Below are 19,093 nucleotides of genomic sequence, written 5' to 3'. Positions count from 1 at the left end.
TAAACATATCCAGTTCCTTACCCCTCCCCACCTAGACTCACAGTCTTACATATACCCAGCACATGCAAAAGATATACAACCAGATACCGTAACATAGGACATACACACACACACACACACACTCACACATACATCCCATATACATATCGAGCCACACACTCAATATAAGAGACACACCTATCCTTCCTCACATAAACCCCTAAACAAGAACTGGGGGGAATCAATTTGGAGAATGAATCAGGTAAAGCTGAAAGCAAGAGACTGAGCGAGGGGGATTTGGAGTAAATTTAAATCTGGGGACAGGTCTCTGAGCATTTATGGGAGCCTGAGAGATTTCTCTTCTCCACTCACCTAAACCCTGCCAATGAGCCTAGCACTCCCCCGACCTTTCTCTCCAAGGCTCACCTCTAAGAAAAAGTGTACACAGGAATAAAGGGGGGAGGGGGAAAAAGAAGAGTGAATAGGAAGAGATAATGGAGTGGGGAATAAGGAGTGAGACTGGGGAGGGTCTATGTCTCCCTCCAGCTCAGGAGTGGAAACCAGAGGGAAAGGGCTCCAGACCAAAGGATTGGAGCATCAGGCGAAGGGGACCTACTCCTAGTACTCCCTCCAACAGTTGGCTCAGCTTCTGATGGGCCCCTGCTCTAGGCCTCTCAAGGCTATATTTGAGAGCCTGAGCTTTTTTTCTGCCCAAAGCTGACCTCTTTTGGAGAGGCCTAGAAGATCCTTCTCCTCAGGCCTAAATCTCAGTTTGATTTGGGAACCTTTACTCCTCTTAGTCACTCCCAATCTCAGGTTGTTCCCCTTCCCTTGGAAATCGTTAGAGAAACTAATAAAATCTAGCTGTCCACTAGGCCAAAGGGACCAGAAACTGGGCAGAGGATAGGGAAAAGACAGTCCTAACATGGTGAGAGGGAAGACTCTGGGGAAAGGTCTCATGTTCCTATGCTGTATAAGCACATGAGGGACTCATTGCCTTCCTTGTAACCTCCCTGAGGACAGGGACTACATTGTAGTATGCTTAATATACCCCGCAGCTTATAACAGAGTACATACTCAAATGACTGTCAAAGGAACCAATGCAATAAGTAAGTGTGGGGAATGAGTTTGATTGTGACTGGATGTGTGTGAAGTTAACCAAAAATGTTTATAATTCTAGGTAAGAGCATAAGAGGAATGTGTGTGTGTGTGTGTGTGTGTGTGTGTGTGTGTGTGTGTGTATTTGTGTGTGCATAGTTCTCAACATAAAACTGGGTATATGTCTAATGGGGAGGAAGGAAGGTTGCCACCCTCTTTCATCTCTGATATTATAGAATTGTAATATTTAGAACTGGCCAAGACTTTCCATATCATCTAGTCTTATCTCCCCTTCCTACTCCTCTTATCCAGGAAGACACAGAAAGAAGTCTCAGGCCCAGACCAGGGAGATCTTTGGATGCCCCTTCCATCTGGTATTTAAGGGAAAAGAGAGTAAGGGGCTGGGGGATTTCTGTTCATCCATCCTTAGCCCAGTGGCGGGTGGGGCAATGGCACCCCCCCTCAACAAAAGTCCTGGAACTCTTGTTTCAGGCTGAATAATGACCCACCTCCAAACTGATTTCTCTCTATCCACTTTGACCCCTGAAAAATAGCAACAATAGTATTGGGCCAGATAGGAGGAAATGATACAGAACTTTGAAACAGTCTGAATCCAGCAGCGGGAGTGAGACCAGATAAAAAGCAAGGGCAATGGGGATGAGATCAAGTATAAAATGTTCATTTTCCTTTTCTCCCCCTCTTAAATTCTGATTTGTCCCTCCCTATTTCTTCAGCTTATGATTCATCTTCTCCCCCTCTACTCCGTTCTGTGCCCCAACCTTCCTGTCTCTCCTGCCCTCTATTCTTTTCTTCCCACCTTCCATCACCCCCCTCTTCTCCTCCCTTCTCCTTTCTCTCTCTCCTCTCCCTTCTCCTCCCTTCTAAGTCCCCTCCCTTTTCCCCTCTTCTTCAGAGGTGTTGGGGGGGCCTGAGGTGGAAGGGGGTTGCTGCTTGGCCTCCCTCCCTCCCTCTAGGGTTTGGAATTTCAAACGGGGCCGGGGCTCTTGGGTTGGGAGTTTGTTGCCTCTGGGCGGGGCTAGGGGGCTGGAGGGAGGAACCTCTCCGGGACGGGAAGAAGTCCCCCCCCACCCCCAGCTGCTGTGAGTTCAGTGTGAAGGAATCAGAGACATATGGATCCCATTTCCCACCACCACCACCACCACCACCCCTACCCCACCCCAAGGGGGAGGGGAGAGCGCAGGCAGAGGGAGATCGTTGGGAAGGGGGGTAGGGGGTAGACAGAAGGAAGAGAGACCTTGGAAAAAAGATAGGGAAAGTGGGGAGGCTGTGGGGCTAACAGCAAGGGAAGCTGGCCTAAATGCCCAGAGCAGTTAGATCTTCCCACCTCCTATCACTCTCAGCCAGGAGATGAGTGTGTGCTTCAGTGTGTATGTGTGTGTATAACAGTACATTTGAGTGTGTGCTCCAGTGTGTTGGCTAGGTGTAAATGTGGCAAGGAAGCTGAGCCACCCTGTTCTAGGCAGAGCTGAGTGTAAGGTAGTCAGGAAGGACCCTTGTTGCTGTCCCCCCACCCCCGAAAAAGGCCTGGCAGAGCAGGGGCTCTAACCCAAGTACCCCTCACCCAGGCATGTCTCCAACCCCCCCCTCCAAATATGCCAGTGCTTCTGGGTCATGTGCCCCAACCTGGGTATGCAGGACCACCCCCCAGCACAACAGGGCATAAGGGGAAGCAGTGTCGGGAGCACCCACCCCTCCACCCCCCTCAGATAGTGTGTCTTTAATACTCCACAGCAACGGCGGCGAAAAACAAGTTTCCACAGCCCGCTCTGGGCTCACGCCAGCCCGTCCTCAAATAACATTGTAAGTAACTTAGCAAACTTTGTTTTGTGCAGAGGAGCAGGGAGCTGGTGGGGGGTGGGGAGGGCAGTAAACCGGTTCTTCCAATGCCCCTCACCCCATGGGGGGCATAGCTGGCTTTTGGGCATTGCCTGACCACCACCCCGCTTTCTTCTGCATCCAGCCCAGCCCCTTCCCAAGCCCCAGGCCTCTTCTTCATGTCCCCTTGCCCCTCAGCCCATAGCACCAGTCCAGTCCTACTCAAGATTAAGGTCAAGGCCAGTACCAGTTCAGAGGTGGGGGAGGAGATGGGCATGTGTGCCCAGGCTAGGGTAAGGAATCCCACCAACCCCTCCCAAACTCCGGGGCAGAGCACCTCCTCAACCTTGGAGGCTTGGGAAAGGGGGGAGGACACTCCCAAATACCAGCGGTTGATCCCCTTTGGTGTCTCAACTAATCCCTTCCCCCTCCCTTATCTCCCCACTTGCTTCATACTGCCCTGAGACCTTTGGCATGGCAGAACCCAGAAAAGAATTGAAGTATCAGCCTGGTCCATGTGTCCACTGAAAGCTAGAGTCCAGGACAGTGTAAGAATCTGTCACTAAACTCTCTCCAAACTTATTCTCATTCCACCTTCATTCAGCAAACATTCTACAGAGCCTATTAGTGCCTGTGGCCCATGAACAAAGCACAGAGCTAGGCCCTATGATAGAAAAAAATAATCATGTCTGCCTTTAAGCTTACACCTGACTAGAGAAGGAGATCTGAGAATAAATATAATAGAGGTGAGAAGAGGAAAATAGAGGGGTCAGAGAGATGGGGTGGGGGGTGGAGAGGATAACCTCACCCTCCTGGTATTGGCAGCACAATTGCATGTATACCCAGCTTAAAGGAAGAACTGAGAAAGAATGGGAGGGTGGCATCATGCCTGTAGTTGAGGGTCTCTCTCCCCTCTCTTCTCCCTCTCCTCTCTCCTCTTTATCCTTCTTTTCTTCCTCACAGTCTGCTCTCTTTTCTCCCATCCTCTCTCTCTTCTCCTCCCTCTCTCTCTTTTTCTCTCTCCCTCTCCTCTTTCTCCCTCTCCCTCTTTCTCTTTCTCTCTCCTCTCTTTCTCTCTCCCTTTCTCCCTCCCTCTCCTCTCTCTCTCCTCTCTCCCTCTTTCTCTCTCTTTCTCTCTCCTCTCTCTCTTTCTCTCTCCTCTCTCTCTCTTGTCTCCCTCCCTTTCTCTCTCTCCCTCTTTCTCTCTCACTCTCCTCTCTTTCTTTCTCACTCTCCTCTCTCTCTCTCTCTCTCTCTCTCCCTCTTTCTTTCTCTCTCACACTCCTCTCTCTCTTTCTCTCTCTCTGTCCTCTCTCTCTCACCCTCCCCCACATATATACACACACAAACACAGACCCTCTAGAGGTTCACCAAGCAACGCTAGCTAGCTACCCCTCACAATAGTGCCACAGGCATGGGAGGGGGGAAGTCAGTTGGTCCAGTTTTTCCATGGCAAAATCTGGCACCCCCTCCCTCAGAGATCCCTTTTTGGGGAACACAGAGCTCAGATCAACACAAAAAGCCAAAAAGCCAGGGGAGAGAATGGCTTGGAAGCAGAGCCAGAGCCAGAGCTGTAGGCCAGCGGGGAGTGGGGGAGGGGGAGGGTAGAGGAGATGCCAAAAACCCAGCCATTACAGAACGAAAGGAGAGACAGACTCCGAGTGAGTGAGGGAGAGAGACAGAGATGGAGGGGGAAGGAAGATGGCAGAGGGAGAAGGAGCAGGATCTTCTCGTTTATATAAAGCAATGATGAAATGGGAGAGAAGGTGTTGTTGCATTTCAGAAAGCACTGCCACCATGAGAGGGGGAAAAATCTGGTGCTCCATGGCACAGGATGGATGGGAGGTAGGAAAAGGGAAGAGGCATCAGGTCCTGATCTTCCCAGTGCCCACTCCCCTTCACCCAACCCCCAACGCTACAAAAAGCAGACTGGCAGCAGCAGCCGCTTGGTCTTCTCCCTGGGTACTAGGTGGGGGATGGGGACAGGCACTATGCCAGGCCAAATGCCACCATGCCCACTGCTGCTGCCCATCCTACCCCTCCCACCATTGTGGGGAGGGAGGATAGTCTGGACATCCTGGGAGACACTACCCTTAAAATCAGATTCTGATCCTGGCACCCTGTAGGAGCCCGAGAAGACGGGTAACAGTAAATTGGGGGGCCTGTAAGGCAGAAAATGCCATGGAATCACCAAGAGTTGGCCTCCTAGGCAAGGCCCTGGCACAGACCTGACCACTGGACCAAGGGTAAAAATAAATCTGCTGGGGGGGGAGGAATGGGGCTGGATAGCTAAATCTAGGTGCCCAGGTGGACATGCCACTCCTGGGCATGTCAGCTGCCCAGTATATGCAGTGTAGCACATACACCCCCCACACTCCCAATCCAACAGTAAACTGTTATTCAGAGACAGCTTCTCAGAGCCTAGAGAAGGGAGGCAGGCAAGGCTCTGACTTACATTTCTAAATAGAAGCCCTATCACAAACCCAGATTCATACCCTATCTCAGAGTGGATGAGCAGGTTTATATCATATCCAGACCAGGACCCAGGACGGTAGGGTTTGAGCCTCAGCTCTGTGGCATTGGGCAAATCACTTTATCTGTTTGGGTACCAGTTTCCTTATATTTCATCAATATTTTTAAGGATCTGTGATCTCCTAGTATGAATTCTCCCTCTACCAAAGCTCTTAGCAATCTTTGCACCTTAGAAAATGGTCTTCATTTTTTGCTATAGCTAAAAACTTCAAATCAATATGATTCTCCGAATTTCATTTGCCAAGCCTTTTGATGAAAGGCTTGTAGCTTGTTCTTTCCTCAGTTAAATGGGCATCACACTTGCCCTTCATGTCTCATAGGGCTGTTGTATGAATCCATTGAGGTGATGAATGTGAAAATGCTGTAGAAATGCATATGAGAAATTATTATTTATGCCACCCAAGGTTTGGTGGATTTCATTTGCTAATTAACCACCGACTAGAAGACAAGGAAAATCCTACCTAAGGAGTAAGAGGCCAAAATAATAGAACCCAACCTCATCTAGGATAAGAGATAAGCTAGTATACCTCAGGGAATCACCCAGTAATAAAATTTTAGGGCCTTAGAGATTATCTCATTTAGTCCCCTCATTTTATAGGTAAGAAATTTGAGGCCCTGAGAGGAGAAGGGACTTCCCCAAGATTATACAGCCAGTTAAGGTCAAAGCCTAGAATAGGACATAGATTTGACTCACAATCCAACATACTTTTCAAGTTTAATTTTGACTAGAAATCAGAATCTCCCTAAAGGAAATGGGATATGTTGAAGGAAAGGGGATGGGGGGGTGGAGGAAGAGGAGCATATCTGAAGAGGATCTTTGGGGGAAAGGCAATGATAATGGTTCAAATTCCTGAATACCAAATTCCTCAGTTTGGCTTCCTAGGGAAAGATCAACCAGGACTGAGATAGTCAGGCATGCTAGGGAGAAACAAATGCATTGGGAGGAACCTGATCCTGAGCTATGACTTCCTCCTACAAATCCTTTCTGAAGGATCTGTGGGTCAGAGTAGGCCTCAAGATAAACTCATTCCTCTTAAATGGTCAAAAGGAAGAGTGGGAGACCAAAGTCAGGATGTAAAGCCAAGCAACTAAAATTAAGAGAAGGAGAAAGGAGATAGCTTTGAGGTTCTTGAAAGGTACTGTTTTTCCTGAGAAAAGGTCAACTAATGGAACGTAAGGTCCATGGAGACATTTGTAGTACAGAGAGAAGAGAAGAAAGCTCTGTGGTTCTGGAATCTGGAGATCTAAAATCAAGTACTGGCTCTGCTATGAGACCTTCAGCAGGTCCCTTAGACCCTCTTGGGTTCAGTTTCCTCATTTGTAAAATGAATAGTTAGAGATGATCTCAGGGCTGTTTCTAACTCTGTAAACCTATGAATTTTCTAACATCTCTTGAATATAGCCCCTTTTCTCATCTGACACTGCTACCACCCTGGTATAAGTCCCTCATCACATCATGCCTGGATGGTGAGTAGATCTGCCTGCCTTAAGTCTCTCCCCACTCCAATCCATTCTCCATTCAACCACTAAAGTGATTTTACTCGAATGAAGGTCTGATCATATTATCATCACCCCTCTATCCCTGTCCCCCATTACAGGCACACTCCATAGACTCCAGGGACTCCCTATTGTCTCCAGGAGCAAATACAAAACAATCTGTTTGGCATTCAAAGCCCTTCATAATCTACCCCCTCCCCTTCATTTCCTATCTTCTTACACCTTTCTTCTGGACTTATTCTCTTCAATCCAGAGACACTGACCTCCTGTCTGCTCCACAAAAAAGGCAATCTTGGCTCCAGGCATTTTCTTTGGCTGTCCCTCATTCTTGGAAAGCTCCTCCTCTCCAGCTACTAGCCTTCCTGGCTTCCATTAAGTCCCAACTAAAATCCTACCTTCTGTAGGAAACCTTCCCTAACTCTTCTGAATTCCATTGCTTTCCCTCTTTTAATTATTTCCTATTTAGCCTTTATATCACTTGCTTTGTATATATTTGTTTACCTGTTCCCCTTTAGATTGCAAGCTCCTTGAGGGCAGGGGGTTTCTCTTCTGCCTCTTTTTTGTATCCCAGAGCTTAACACAGTGCCTGGTACATAGGGAGCACTTAAGAAATGTTTACCAAACTGAATTATTACCCTATGTACCTTAGCAAGATTTCAAGTAGACTATGGGAATGCCTTTTCCACTAAAAGGAAGTTCCCATTCAACATGGGTTTTCATCCTAAGAGAGGCTATATAGGAGTCTCATCTCTGACATCACATGTAGAGCTGGTCAACAATCATTTATTATTGTTATTGACTATTATTGATTAGTGGTCAACAGTCATTTATTCTTGTTATTTATTACTTACTGTTATTCATTATTACCACGTGTCAAGCACTTTGTACTCTTGGGGATAGAAAGGAAGGCAAAAGACAGCAGCTGCTCTCCAAGTGCCCTAGATCCTAATGGAGAAGGTAATTTTTAAATAACAGGAACATACGAGATATATAGGAAGTAAATGGAAGGTACTCTCAGAGGGAAAGGCACTACCTAGCAGCCTACGGGACTAGAAAAGGCCCTGATACAAAAGTTGGATATGGAGCTGATGGTATCTCTGATCCTCTCCCACCCTTTCTCAAAAAAGGTAATTGGGGCCTAGATGAAAGCCCAGAGAGACTCTTCTTCCCCCAGCCTTAGGACAAAGAGAGAAGAAGGCAATTGGCATGAATGGGTGGATGGGACCTGAGCCCCATCCCACATTCTCCACAGCACAGATGTTCTTTAGGCCTAATAGCACACCAAGGGATGGAAGGATTTACTGACTCAGTGAGTGCCTACCCATCATTATACTAAGCCAAGCCCTAACCTTTTTACTGGGTGGCAGATCTCTCCTGGGGCCCAAACCCCCTCCTCACTATTGACAGACAAACCGAAGGAGTAGAGAGAAAGGAGGTTAGAAGAGCGGTGCTTGCTTGGAGCCTGAAGCTTCTCTATAGTCGGGTGGCTTATAAATTATTTTGTTCCTTGGAACATGCTTTTTTCTGTATATGTATGTTAAAATGTCTGTGTGGGTCTGAGCAGGTAGGCCTTGCTGTAGTGTTCCATGCATCAACCTTCAAACATATGGATGAATGGAGAGAGAGATAGAAAATAAAGATGTGAACAGGGTTAGTCTGTCAGTACTAGATAGTTTTGACTCCAGGTTCTTTACCTGGGATTCATGAACTTGTTTTTAAATATTTTGACAACTGTCATTCAATTAATTGGTTTTCTTTGTAATTCCCTTTGTAATGTATTTTATATTGTGTTTGATTTTAAAGTATTATTCTGGGAAAGGGGTCAAAGGCTTCATCAGACTGTCAAAAGGGATCCAGAACACATACACAAAAAAGTTTTTTAAAAATCCTCATTTACACCAAAGAAGCTTTTTGACTCAAAATCCAGATTACTTGGCTTCCACTTTCCCCTTTCTCTGCCCGTCTAGCCCAAACCCAAGAATTAGCTTATAAAGGCCTTACTCTAGGAAGCTTGGAATCTATTTGGGAGTCTCTCAGTCCTCTGACAGACTCTCTATACTCAAATACCTTTCCTCTCTATACCTCAATAATACCTTTTCCCCTTGAACCTCTAGAGGCCCTGGGACGCCTCCCTGATACCAAGCCCTTTGGACCCACTCGGCTTGGTTTTCCTTGTTTGTGGAGGGGAAGGGAATATTCTGGAATAAGGCTTTCTCTCCCTGGTCTGTGCAGGGACTTGGCACTATACCCCAGGAAAAGGGGTTTCAAGGCAGCTTTGGTCCAGTCCTAGGGTGGATATTTTCCGCTGCTTACCTCAACCCCTCTTTGGTGATCTGAGTCTGGAGGGGCACCCAGTCCCACCCACCCACTGGCTACCTCCCAGCTCAGCTCCCCCTGGGGTGGGGCCTTGGGGGGGTGGTGGTAATCCCTAGCGAAACCCAGGCTTCTGATTGGCTGTGGTAGGCCGCAGTGCTGCCTGCCTCCCTCACTGCCGGTGGTAGTGACTGCGGCAGCTCAGAGCTCAGTACACAGCTGCAGCCCCACGGCTCTCTGCCAGCCCAATGAGCAACCAGACTTTACTTTGGGAAGAGACATTCCTCCCCCACTGCCCAGTCCCTCATCACCCCCCACCCCCTGCCTAGTCCTTACCAGTTCCCAAGGCTTGTCCTCTTAGCTGGGTACTGTCAGCCTGTCCTCCACTGCCACTGGTGCCAGGAGGAAGGTGAACATATTTTACCCCTTCCTCAGGCAATGACCACCATGCCACCTGTAACTTTCTCCAAAGGAGTCTGGTGGTAAAATTGTTCAAATGCCAAAACTGCTTGCTTTTTCCTACCCCCTACCCCATCCCCACCTCGTAATGTTTTACCTCCTCTCCCACCCCTAAAAGAATAAGTTGCAGTCATTTGCGCTGCCTAGCACTCATCCCAAAGCCCCTCCAATATATAGATGCTCCAGTCCCAAAATGGAATCCATTTCCCAGCTCTAAAGGATCTCCTAGTGGCTAGTGGTAGCAGAGGTGGAGGCTGAGGGGAATGGAGGATTTCGAGACCTTCTCTTCTTAGTGCTCGGGGCTGGAGCCAAAAATGAGGAAGGAGAGATATTCAGTCAGGGCCAAGATGCATTTGGCAGGAGGGGGAAAAAGCCAGTGAGAGAAAGGGGAGGAGGGGGAAAAGGAGGGAAAGAAAGAAAGAAAGAAAGAAAGAAAGAAAGAAAGAAAGAAAAGGAAAGAGAGAGAGAGAGAGAAAGAAAGAGAGAGAGAGAAAAAGGAAGAGAGAGAAAGAGAGAGAGAGAGAGAGAAAGAGAAAAAGAGACAGCTGTCAAATTCTTATCACTTAAAACTTTTTGCATAAATATGCTGCTGGTAAAGGCCTCAGCACCCACAGGAGTGATAATGGCTTTTTGGGATAGGAGGCTGCTAGTACCCCACAGATAGGACAGTCTGGATCTAAAAGGAGAGAGATGATGCCCAGGCTGGATGGACAGACAGCCATGCAATCACAGGGCAGATTCAGAGAAGTGGCCAAAATCAATTTCAAATGGACAGAAGGAGCCACAGAGTAGACAGAACGAGGTCTATCCAACTGCTTTCCATCTCTCCTCCAGCCCTACTGCTTGATTCCCTTCCCCAAACACACACACACACACACACACACACACACACACACACACACACACACCAGTGCCTCTGTCCTAGACTGAGTTGAGGCTGACTTCTGGGGAGGTGGGGGAGAAGGTATAGGCAGAAGGAGGCTTTAAGCCACCTGGCCCAGGTGTGGGCTGTCCAGGGAAGGACTAGACTCAACAGGGAATGGGACCAGACTAAGCTGGGGCTTCTACTGCTTTGGTCCTGCCTTCATGGAGGTAGCTTCTCTGGACATGGAACAAACCTGGCATCTATACCAGGTCCCTCCCCCTCATGGAAAAAGCTAGTGAGCACAGGCCACCTGCCTGTCCAGCTTACCCCTATGTCCAGAACTGCCAGTAGGCCTTGCTAGGCTTTAGCACCAAGGCCCACCAGAAGAAAGGGCTGGTGAAGTTATCCAAGTACTCAGAAGAACACAATGACATGGATGGACATATAATTGCAAGAATTGTCTGTCTTTCCTCCTACGTGAAGAATACTTCACAAGACAATTTTTCGTCCTTTATTTATCTTATTATATCCTCACAACTCATGAACAGGGCTAGGCTAGACAGGAATGATTCTCCCCATTTTACAAAGGGAAACTGAGCCCAAGCAAGGTAAAGTGACTTGCCTAATGTCACACTTAGAATGTGGTAGAGGCAGAATTAAAACTGTAGGCCTTCTGACTCCAGACACAGATCTTTCCACTGTACCCTGTTACCACTGTGTGTCAAGAAAAATATACAGCGTGACAGAGATGTTCGATGGAGGCATACCCACTACCACCATCACAATTACCACATAAACCAACAAGCTCAGAGGAAGAGACACAAAAATCTCCAGAGAAAAGTGATAAATACAAGGATGCCCACTCAAGTGAGTATGACTATATACCAAATTACCTTCACATCCAAATGTTCCACCTCATATCCCACCCCACCCACCCCCTGCCTCTCCCACCAAGCTCAGGCTCTGTTACCATAATCTACAGTGCAATGACCACAGAGACTGATTTGGTAGAAAAGTCTTTTGCTCTGTTCCTGAATCCAGGGGGCCTTTCCTGAGAACCAGGATGGGGCTTGGGAGAGCCTTCTCCCATCTTCCCGCCTTAGAGTCTATATCTGGGGAGGAAACTGAACAAGAAAGGAGCAGGAGGTGAGATCATTATGAGAATAGCAGCAGAGACATGGAGAGAGTCGAGAAACAAAAACCAGAACACGATCTGACCCCTTTCCCAGAGCCTCATCACAAAATTAGTATACATGCATGTATGTATATACTCCCCACCAACAGGGAAGAGAAGTAGTAGATCTTGGAGTCCATGGGTCTCAATTCAGATTTGGTGTGAAGGACCTCTCTCTCCTGAGAAGAAATGAAACAGAGGGCCCAGAAAAGCTCTAGGAGGCAATCAAAGGGCCTGATTCGGGACCCCGTCAGAGCAGTGTACCATGTATTGCCCAACTCAGTCTTCTGGTGTGCCATCATCCCCTTTTTGGCCAACGTTTCCATAGATACTTGACACCAGGATTCACAGTACCTGATATAATTTAATCCTACTTGCCTCTTTGTATCTGTGGTTGTGTAGTTTTCCCACCCAGAATCTCGCCCTATTTTTCTCATAGTTTTCCTTGTCCCCCTCCTCTGCTAGGGTCTTCCTCTATCTTATCTCAACACCTCTTTTTAGTCCAGATGACTCCGATGTGTACAAATGGATATGAGTCATGTGCCTTCATTTCGTTTCTTTCCAGGACAGGCAGCACCTCTCATCTCTGAAGGCTTCCTAGATTTACCCAAGGAAGGGGTTCGACTCAACCTTCTGACTCCTAGCTCAGTCCCTAACACTTTCCCCAAGATGGCTTCCTTCTTGCCCTTCCTGATCTCCACCCTCCTTCCCATTCTAGCCCCTATTTTTAAAGCAGCTCCCTCCTCCCTCTTCCACCTGGCTACTTGGGCTCCTATTTCTGTATACCCTGTGGACTCGATTTTCTGGAGATCAGCCCTTTTACTCTGTCCCTAGATGCTACCCTAGATGGCTCCTCCTGGATAACTCCTTCCCATCCAGAATGAAGGCCTCTGTTTCAGTGTCCCATCTCCTGCATCTCCACACCCACAGGCCAGAGGCGAATATCATGTACCTCTAGGTTCTCCCACATGCTGCCATCCATCCTGTCCTCAAGTCCCCTCTTGCTGATCTTCACCCTGTTCTCATGTCCTCCAGTATCTCCCACCCCATCCCCACCTCCAGTAAGACAGGGTACTAAGCACAGTGCCCTGGCACACACGAGGCAATCGATCGATCAGGCTGAATTGAAATAACCAAGTGTGCCCTTGCCCACCCCTTTTCAGTATGGCCACAAGGATTGATGAGGCTCAATCACGTCAGCCTAGGTCACTCTGAGGATCACCATTTGGGTCTCCTGGCTTTAAGAGTTATAATGGGAGAAGAGGAGAGAAAGACTGGGGAATGGGTCCTTAGGGGTAAAAGGAATGGGAGGTAGCTTATTGAAATAGGAGCCATTCCATATAGGAGGAAATCAGGTTCAGGGGTTTACAAAGGTAGAAGACTAACCAGAATGACGTGAATAGTCATAAGAAGGCTGGGGCAGGAGACCAGGGAAAGGACTTTCCAATATTACTGGATCTTACTGGGGTCATATACCTTGTTTGAATACGTGGCCACATGCATGTCTGTTTATAAGCATGCCTATGTTTTTATATGGGTGCCTTGTGTGACTGTTCATTTGTATTTCTGAATATAAGGCAGCCTGGGTCAATATAAAGAGAATTGACTTGGGAGTCAGAAGTCCTTGGTTCATGTTCTATCTAGTTCCAACACATATGACCCGGAGAACGTTCCTTCACCCCTCTCAACATCAGTTTCCTCATCTGTAAAATAGAGGTATTATTACCTACTTCATAGACCTAGTATGAGGTAAGTAATTCAAATAAATCCTGTAGCTTTTGCTGAGCTATAATTTTTTTCTGTATGTAAGCATCTAACTGGGTTTGTATCTACATATGTTTGTGAGCATGTGCCTCTGTGTTGGTATGATTCCCCATCTATCTCTATGTGTTTCTTTGTACGCCTGTGTGAGTATATATCTATGTACATGTGCTTCTCTTCTTATCTCTCTCTGTGTGTATATGCATGTTTCTGTGTATGTGACATGGGATTTCCCATTCATCCGTCCATCTCTGTCTTGTCTGGGTGACAAGGCTCTGAACCCCTCCAGGCCCTAGCTCCACTGCTCCTGCCCCAGATTTCTCTGCTTTTTCCAAGAAATTATCTTCCCTTTCTTCCTCCCATCTTTTATCCATTCCTCAGTTCTCTGGCTCCCTTCGCTCCCTGCCTCTCTTTCTCTGTCTCCTTTCTCCCCAGATAGTTCTCCTTTCCTCTCTTCACCCATCTCTTTTCCTCTGTCTCGTGTCACTTTCTGTTTCTTTTCACGGGCCCTCCTCTCCATCTCTCTTCCCTCGTTCTTTCTCCTCTCCTCTCTATTACTCTCTCTCCGTCATCCTCCCATTCTTTCCTCCTTTATCTCTTTTTCTTCTCTCTATCTCCCCCTTTCTCTATTCTTTCCAGCTCCTCCACCTTTTCTCCTTTCTCATTCTTTTCATATATTTTTTCTTCCTTCCCTCTCAACATCTTCTATTCTTCCATCTCTTTCTTTCTCCCTTCTCTATCCTCCTCCATCTTTTTTCCCCTCTCTCTTTTATTTTCCTCCTTTCCTTCTCTTTTTCTACATCCCTTTCTCCTCCTCCTTCTCTTCCCTCTCTCCTCTTTCCCCACTAGGGCCCCTGCTCTGCTCTGCTCCTGCTCATTTATTGACTTTAAAATCAAAGCCAATTTTGGTTTTAGAGAGAGTGACAGAGATGGAGAGGGAGACAGAGATACAGAGAGACAACACAGAAGGAGAGAAAGACAAAAGACCACTGTCCTTCATGTCCAGTCCCAGGAACATACAGAAAAAGGGAAGGGGCAGCAGCCTGGTGCGGGGGCAGGACCCAAAGGGTTTTTTCCACGAGCCACTTACTGGGTCCATCAAAGTCTCCGGTGTTGGATGTGCTATAGAGAAACCTGACTAGGGTGGGGGGACAGTGGAACAGTGGAGAAATCTCCACGGGTCAGAGCCGAGACGGCCCAGTTTGACCTACACTTGAGCCGAAGAGCTAAAGAACCCGGGTTGGAGGCCCAATCTGTTTCCTTTGATCCTCTCTACCCATCCAAACTCCTCAACCCTCTCTCTCTTGCTGACTCCTTGTTTCTGTAAACGTTTTCTACCTTCATCTGAGTCAATATGAGTTTTTTGGAGGGGGGGGCATATTTTTTTTTCTTTTTTAGAAAGTGATAAATCCCACCCCACTCCCAAATCCCGGATAGACTGTTGATTGACTGGCTCAGACTTGGAATCCCGAAAAATCACTTGAAGCCCGAGTCAGCTCCGAGTTCCTCTTCACACATACCCCCAAAGCTCCCTCCCCAAACCCACCGCAAAAGGCCTGGGGTTTCCTGAAGAGGGGAGGTCCTCCGAGTCTCCCACCCCTCCCTGTGTCAGTCCCAGTTCAGGTCTGCTGTCTCCCTGCCTTTTTCCATCTGCAAGTCAGCAGAAGAATCAATATTTTATGCCCAAAGCGATTCTGAAATCCAAGCAAATGAGAGCCGACTGCCGGGGCTTCCTACCCTGCCACCCCTGGGTTCCCAGTCCTTGAACTCACCTCAGCCCCAATCGCCCCCTTGCCTATCCTTCCCCACACACCCATACACACCCCAGCCAGGAACCAGGATTAGGGCTAGAGACATGAAGAGAGAGAGAAATAGAAACGAGGGAGAAGGGAAAGACGATAAAGTTACTTTTTTTGTTTAACAGATGGGGAAGAGGAGGAAAGGGGGAAAGGGAAGGAGGAAAAGAAAATTGCAGGTCATTAGAGCGGCTTGAAAAGAAAAGTACAGAGTTGGGAAATGGATAATTAGGCAGCGGCTGGGCCGTGCTCGCCCACAAACACCCGTGCTTGGGGGGAAGGGGGGCCAGGGCTCAGGCCCCTGCCCAGAGATTGCGGAGTCAGTGGACTCGCCAGCATATGCTGGGGGGCACTGGAAAGAGAACGAAAGGTTCCCAGATATGGGCTCCGTCTTAGGGACAGCGTCTTAGGGCAAGTAGCGGAGCCAGCAAGAACAGTGAGAAGGTTTGGAAGCCAAAGGAAAAGTCCTGGGCCGGGAGTGTGAAGCTCGTTAGATCTAAACCTACGGGAGCTAGGGCCTTATTTTCTCCAAATAGGGATCAGTCTCCGTTTCCCGGCTTCCTTCCTTTCCAATCCTTTGACTCTGGACTGAAGTTTTGGCAGCTAGGAGAGACTGCTAAGAACCCAAGCTCAGATCATAAAGGGTTAATGAGTTGAAGGGGAGAACGGGGCCCACGTGCAGAGAAGTAGGCAGTAAAGTTAAGGAGCTCAGCCCAGCAGGTCTTGGGGCCTGAGGTGTTCGTGTCCCTAGTGCCTCAGCTCAAGGGTCAGAGGCAGGGTGGCCAGTGGCTCTCACTCTCCCAAAACACAGCCCCTCAGATTTGGCCACTTCCACCAACAGGAGTAGCCGAATTCTAGAGTCTGAGTGAAAAAGAAAGGAAGTTCACACATCCACACATCCATAATTCATATTAATACACAGGCCTACATTCACTCACTCTGAGGTACATTGTAGACAGAAATTTCCAATGCACACATTCTCTCGCATTCTCTAACACACAGGACAGATTCGCAGAGAAACTGCCTCATCTTTCCATGCAGGAATCTTCAGTTCAGCCAGGAGAAGGCTCAGGGCCCGACCTGACCTGACCTGACCTGCCCTCTCTCACTCATCACCCACTAACCCCAGTATCCCCTGTAAGCAGCTCTTCCTCACTTTTACTAGCCATTCCTACACCCTCTCTGCGGAGGACCTGAAGGAGTCACCTCTTCCCTGAGACCACCCGAGGGGGCCAGGGGACACTCCAAACTTCCACAAGCCTGACGTCCCAACGGGGATAGATTCCCAAATTTCATGGCCCTGGTGCCGTCTCCAGGAACCCCTTTCCCTGGGCTAAGCAGAAGGGCCTTACTGAACGTTGGGCGATTGGGACAGCCACGGGGATTATGGGGCCTCCGGGCTGTGCAGACGTACACCGACATTGACAGAGAAGTGGATCTTTCCTCTCACTCCGGGGGTCTACACGTAGGGAAGCCCCGAAGCAGAGCAGTGAACACGGTCTGTGCCTTGAGCTCCCACTGCGGGTCCTTAAATCGTGGGGTTTGTTAAGCTCTCTATTGCGTTCTATGGCGCGGGGCCTGTTGCGTCTTCTCTTCGGGTCGGAGACAGCTTGTCACCTAATTGAGTAAAGCCCTGGCTTAGAGTGCGGAGCCCTGTGTGCCCCCCACCCCCCTTTCACCTTCGGACCCGAGATGGGGGTCAGGAGGCACGGGGATTTCCTGTCCTTCGGGAGTCGGGCCGCGAGAAGACTCGACTCAAGCTCTGCCTTTTTACCACAAGCCGCACATAGCTTGTGCTGGCTAGAAAGTTTGCGGCGGAAAAAGTTTATGGAGTGAGCGGGGGGCGGGGAGAGAGGCCCGGGAGGGGAGGCAGCGGGCGCGGGAGTTAGCGGGAAGGGAGGCCCTCTGCGCTGTCAGACTCTCTGTCTGCCTCAGCCCTGGATTGGGATCGGAACCAGAGGTGGAGCGCCGGGAGATCGCTGCCCCGGCAGCGGCGAGACCTAGACGGAGTCAGAGAGGAAGACTTGTGGAGGGATTGACGAAGGGAAGGAGTCACGGTGCCGGAGGGGGCCGTCAGCGCCGCCCGCCTGAGTCCGAGCCGGGGCTGGAGGCCGAGCGCCCCCAGCAGCTTGCAGCCCGCCGGCCCGGGAGGGCTGCTCCGGGTCTATGCCTCACGGCGACTCTGGCTCTTTTTTATTCCCGAAATAAATTTGGGAGACGCGCCATTTTCTGAACTCTGCGCCCATGTGCGGGGAGGAAAACAAAGGCCCTGGAGAGTGTGGCCCGCCCCGCGGCCGCCGAGCTGAGCCTGGCAGGGCCCTGTGGAGGGGGGTGGGGGGGAGCGGTGGGGGAGCGGGGAGCAGAGCCCCGCACTAAGGCGGGCAGCGCCAGGCCCCGCTGAGAGGGCTTCCCCGGCCCCCCTCCCCCTGGCAGTCACACCCTCCACACGCTCTCCCACCCCCAGCCCGACACTGACACTGACACTGACACACACTCACGCTCACACTCATTCGCAGCCTGACACTCTCTCAGACACACACATATACACGCAGCCTGGCACACGCGCGCCTACAGCCGCCGTTCCACACTGTCTCGCACACACCACCCTCGCGCAGACTGACTGACACGACATGCAGTCTCCCGGAGGCAGCCGGACCCACTCGCAGACAGCCTCACACGGAGCCACGCGCGCGCGCGTACACACCCTCCCAGCCCCGGGGCGGGGGCGGCGGCGCCCGGTTACCTGGGTGAGGCAGTACGGGGAGTACATCGCTCGCTGTCCGAGGAGCCCCGCGGCTGGCGCGGTGAGGCGCGACTCAGCTCAGTTCAGCTTGGGCCGGGCAGTGGGGGAGCCGCGCTCCAGCTCTGGGCGAGCCTGCCCGGAGCCCGGCGCCGCTGCTGCAGCCGCCGCCGCCGCCGCCGCCTCAGCTGCCGCTGCCGCCGCCGCCGCCGCCGCCGTCTCTCTGGCTGCCTCCTCGCTCGCCCTGCTCACTCGCTCGCTCCCTCTCCTCTCCGACTCTCCTCCTCTCTCGCTCTCTCGCTCTCTACTCCATGCCGCTCGGTAACCCCGCCTTGCCGTGCTGTCTGAAAGTGAAAGTTTAGACAAAGTTTGGAACCGAGCGCACTTTAGAGAGAGAGGGAGAGGGAGAGGGAGAGCGAGAGAGGGAGGGAGGGAAAAAGGGAGGGAGGGAAACAGCCCGGCCCTCCCGCCCCGACCGCGCCCGCTCCCACCCCCGCCGCATACACACGGACACACACTCACACCCACCCCGACACATACTTTCACACATACACACACACACTTACCCTAACACACAGCCACACATGGACACACTGACACCCACGGACACACGGTGACACATCGGCATGCTTAGTGGCACGCCTCCCCTCTCCCAAACACATAGACAAGCCCACTCCCACTGGGTCGTACTGACACACTGTCGCACCACAAACACATTGTGCATGTGTGTGCTCCTGTCACCTCTTCCTTTCTTGGTGACGGGAGGTATGTCTTTCCAGGGTCTTCTACAGCTTGGGGGTGCCCCTTGCCCCCTCCCCCCACAGGGACACTTCTTGCCATTCTACCTCCCCCTCCCATATTACTGCTGGCTTCAGGATCTCCTGACTGACTGCCCTTCTCTGGCTCAATCCCAATCTCAGGTGAGCCCTCCCCCTTTCTGGGCAACAAGGAATGGAGGGGTTTAAAGCAGCTCGTGTGTGTGTGTGTGTGTGGGGGGGGGACAAAGGAGGGCTGGAGGTGCCATTGGAGGAAAGGAAGAGGCA

The 19,093-nt window shown here is 50.1% G+C and overlaps 1 protein-coding gene across 3 annotated transcripts in view; it reads right to left on the bottom strand.

Moving 5' to 3' along the window:
- The window catches only part of NFIX (nuclear factor I X), a 115,826-nt gene extending 97,678 nt beyond the window's left edge, over window positions 1–18,148 (bottom strand). For 2 of the 3 annotated variants that reach the window (XM_044670345.1, XM_044670353.1), the window contains exon 1: window positions 18,054–18,133. In XM_044670345.1, the coding sequence (XP_044526280.1) occupies window positions 18,054–18,080 (27 nt within the window). In that variant the 5' untranslated portion in view covers window positions 18,081–18,133. Of the gene's footprint in view, window positions 1–18,053 lie in introns of all 3 variants that reach the window. The other variant, XM_044670336.1, reaches the window with a different exon arrangement.
- Window positions 18,149–19,093: the final 945 nt, after the last annotated feature.

The sequence above is a fragment of the Gracilinanus agilis genome, chromosome 1 (assembly GCF_016433145.1).
Source record: "Gracilinanus agilis isolate LMUSP501 chromosome 1, AgileGrace, whole genome shotgun sequence".
Taxonomy (NCBI): domain Eukaryota; kingdom Metazoa; phylum Chordata; class Mammalia; order Didelphimorphia; family Didelphidae; genus Gracilinanus; species Gracilinanus agilis.
The sequence above is the reverse complement of the archived record's forward strand: the minus strand, read 5'-3'. Positions and strand labels throughout refer to the sequence as shown.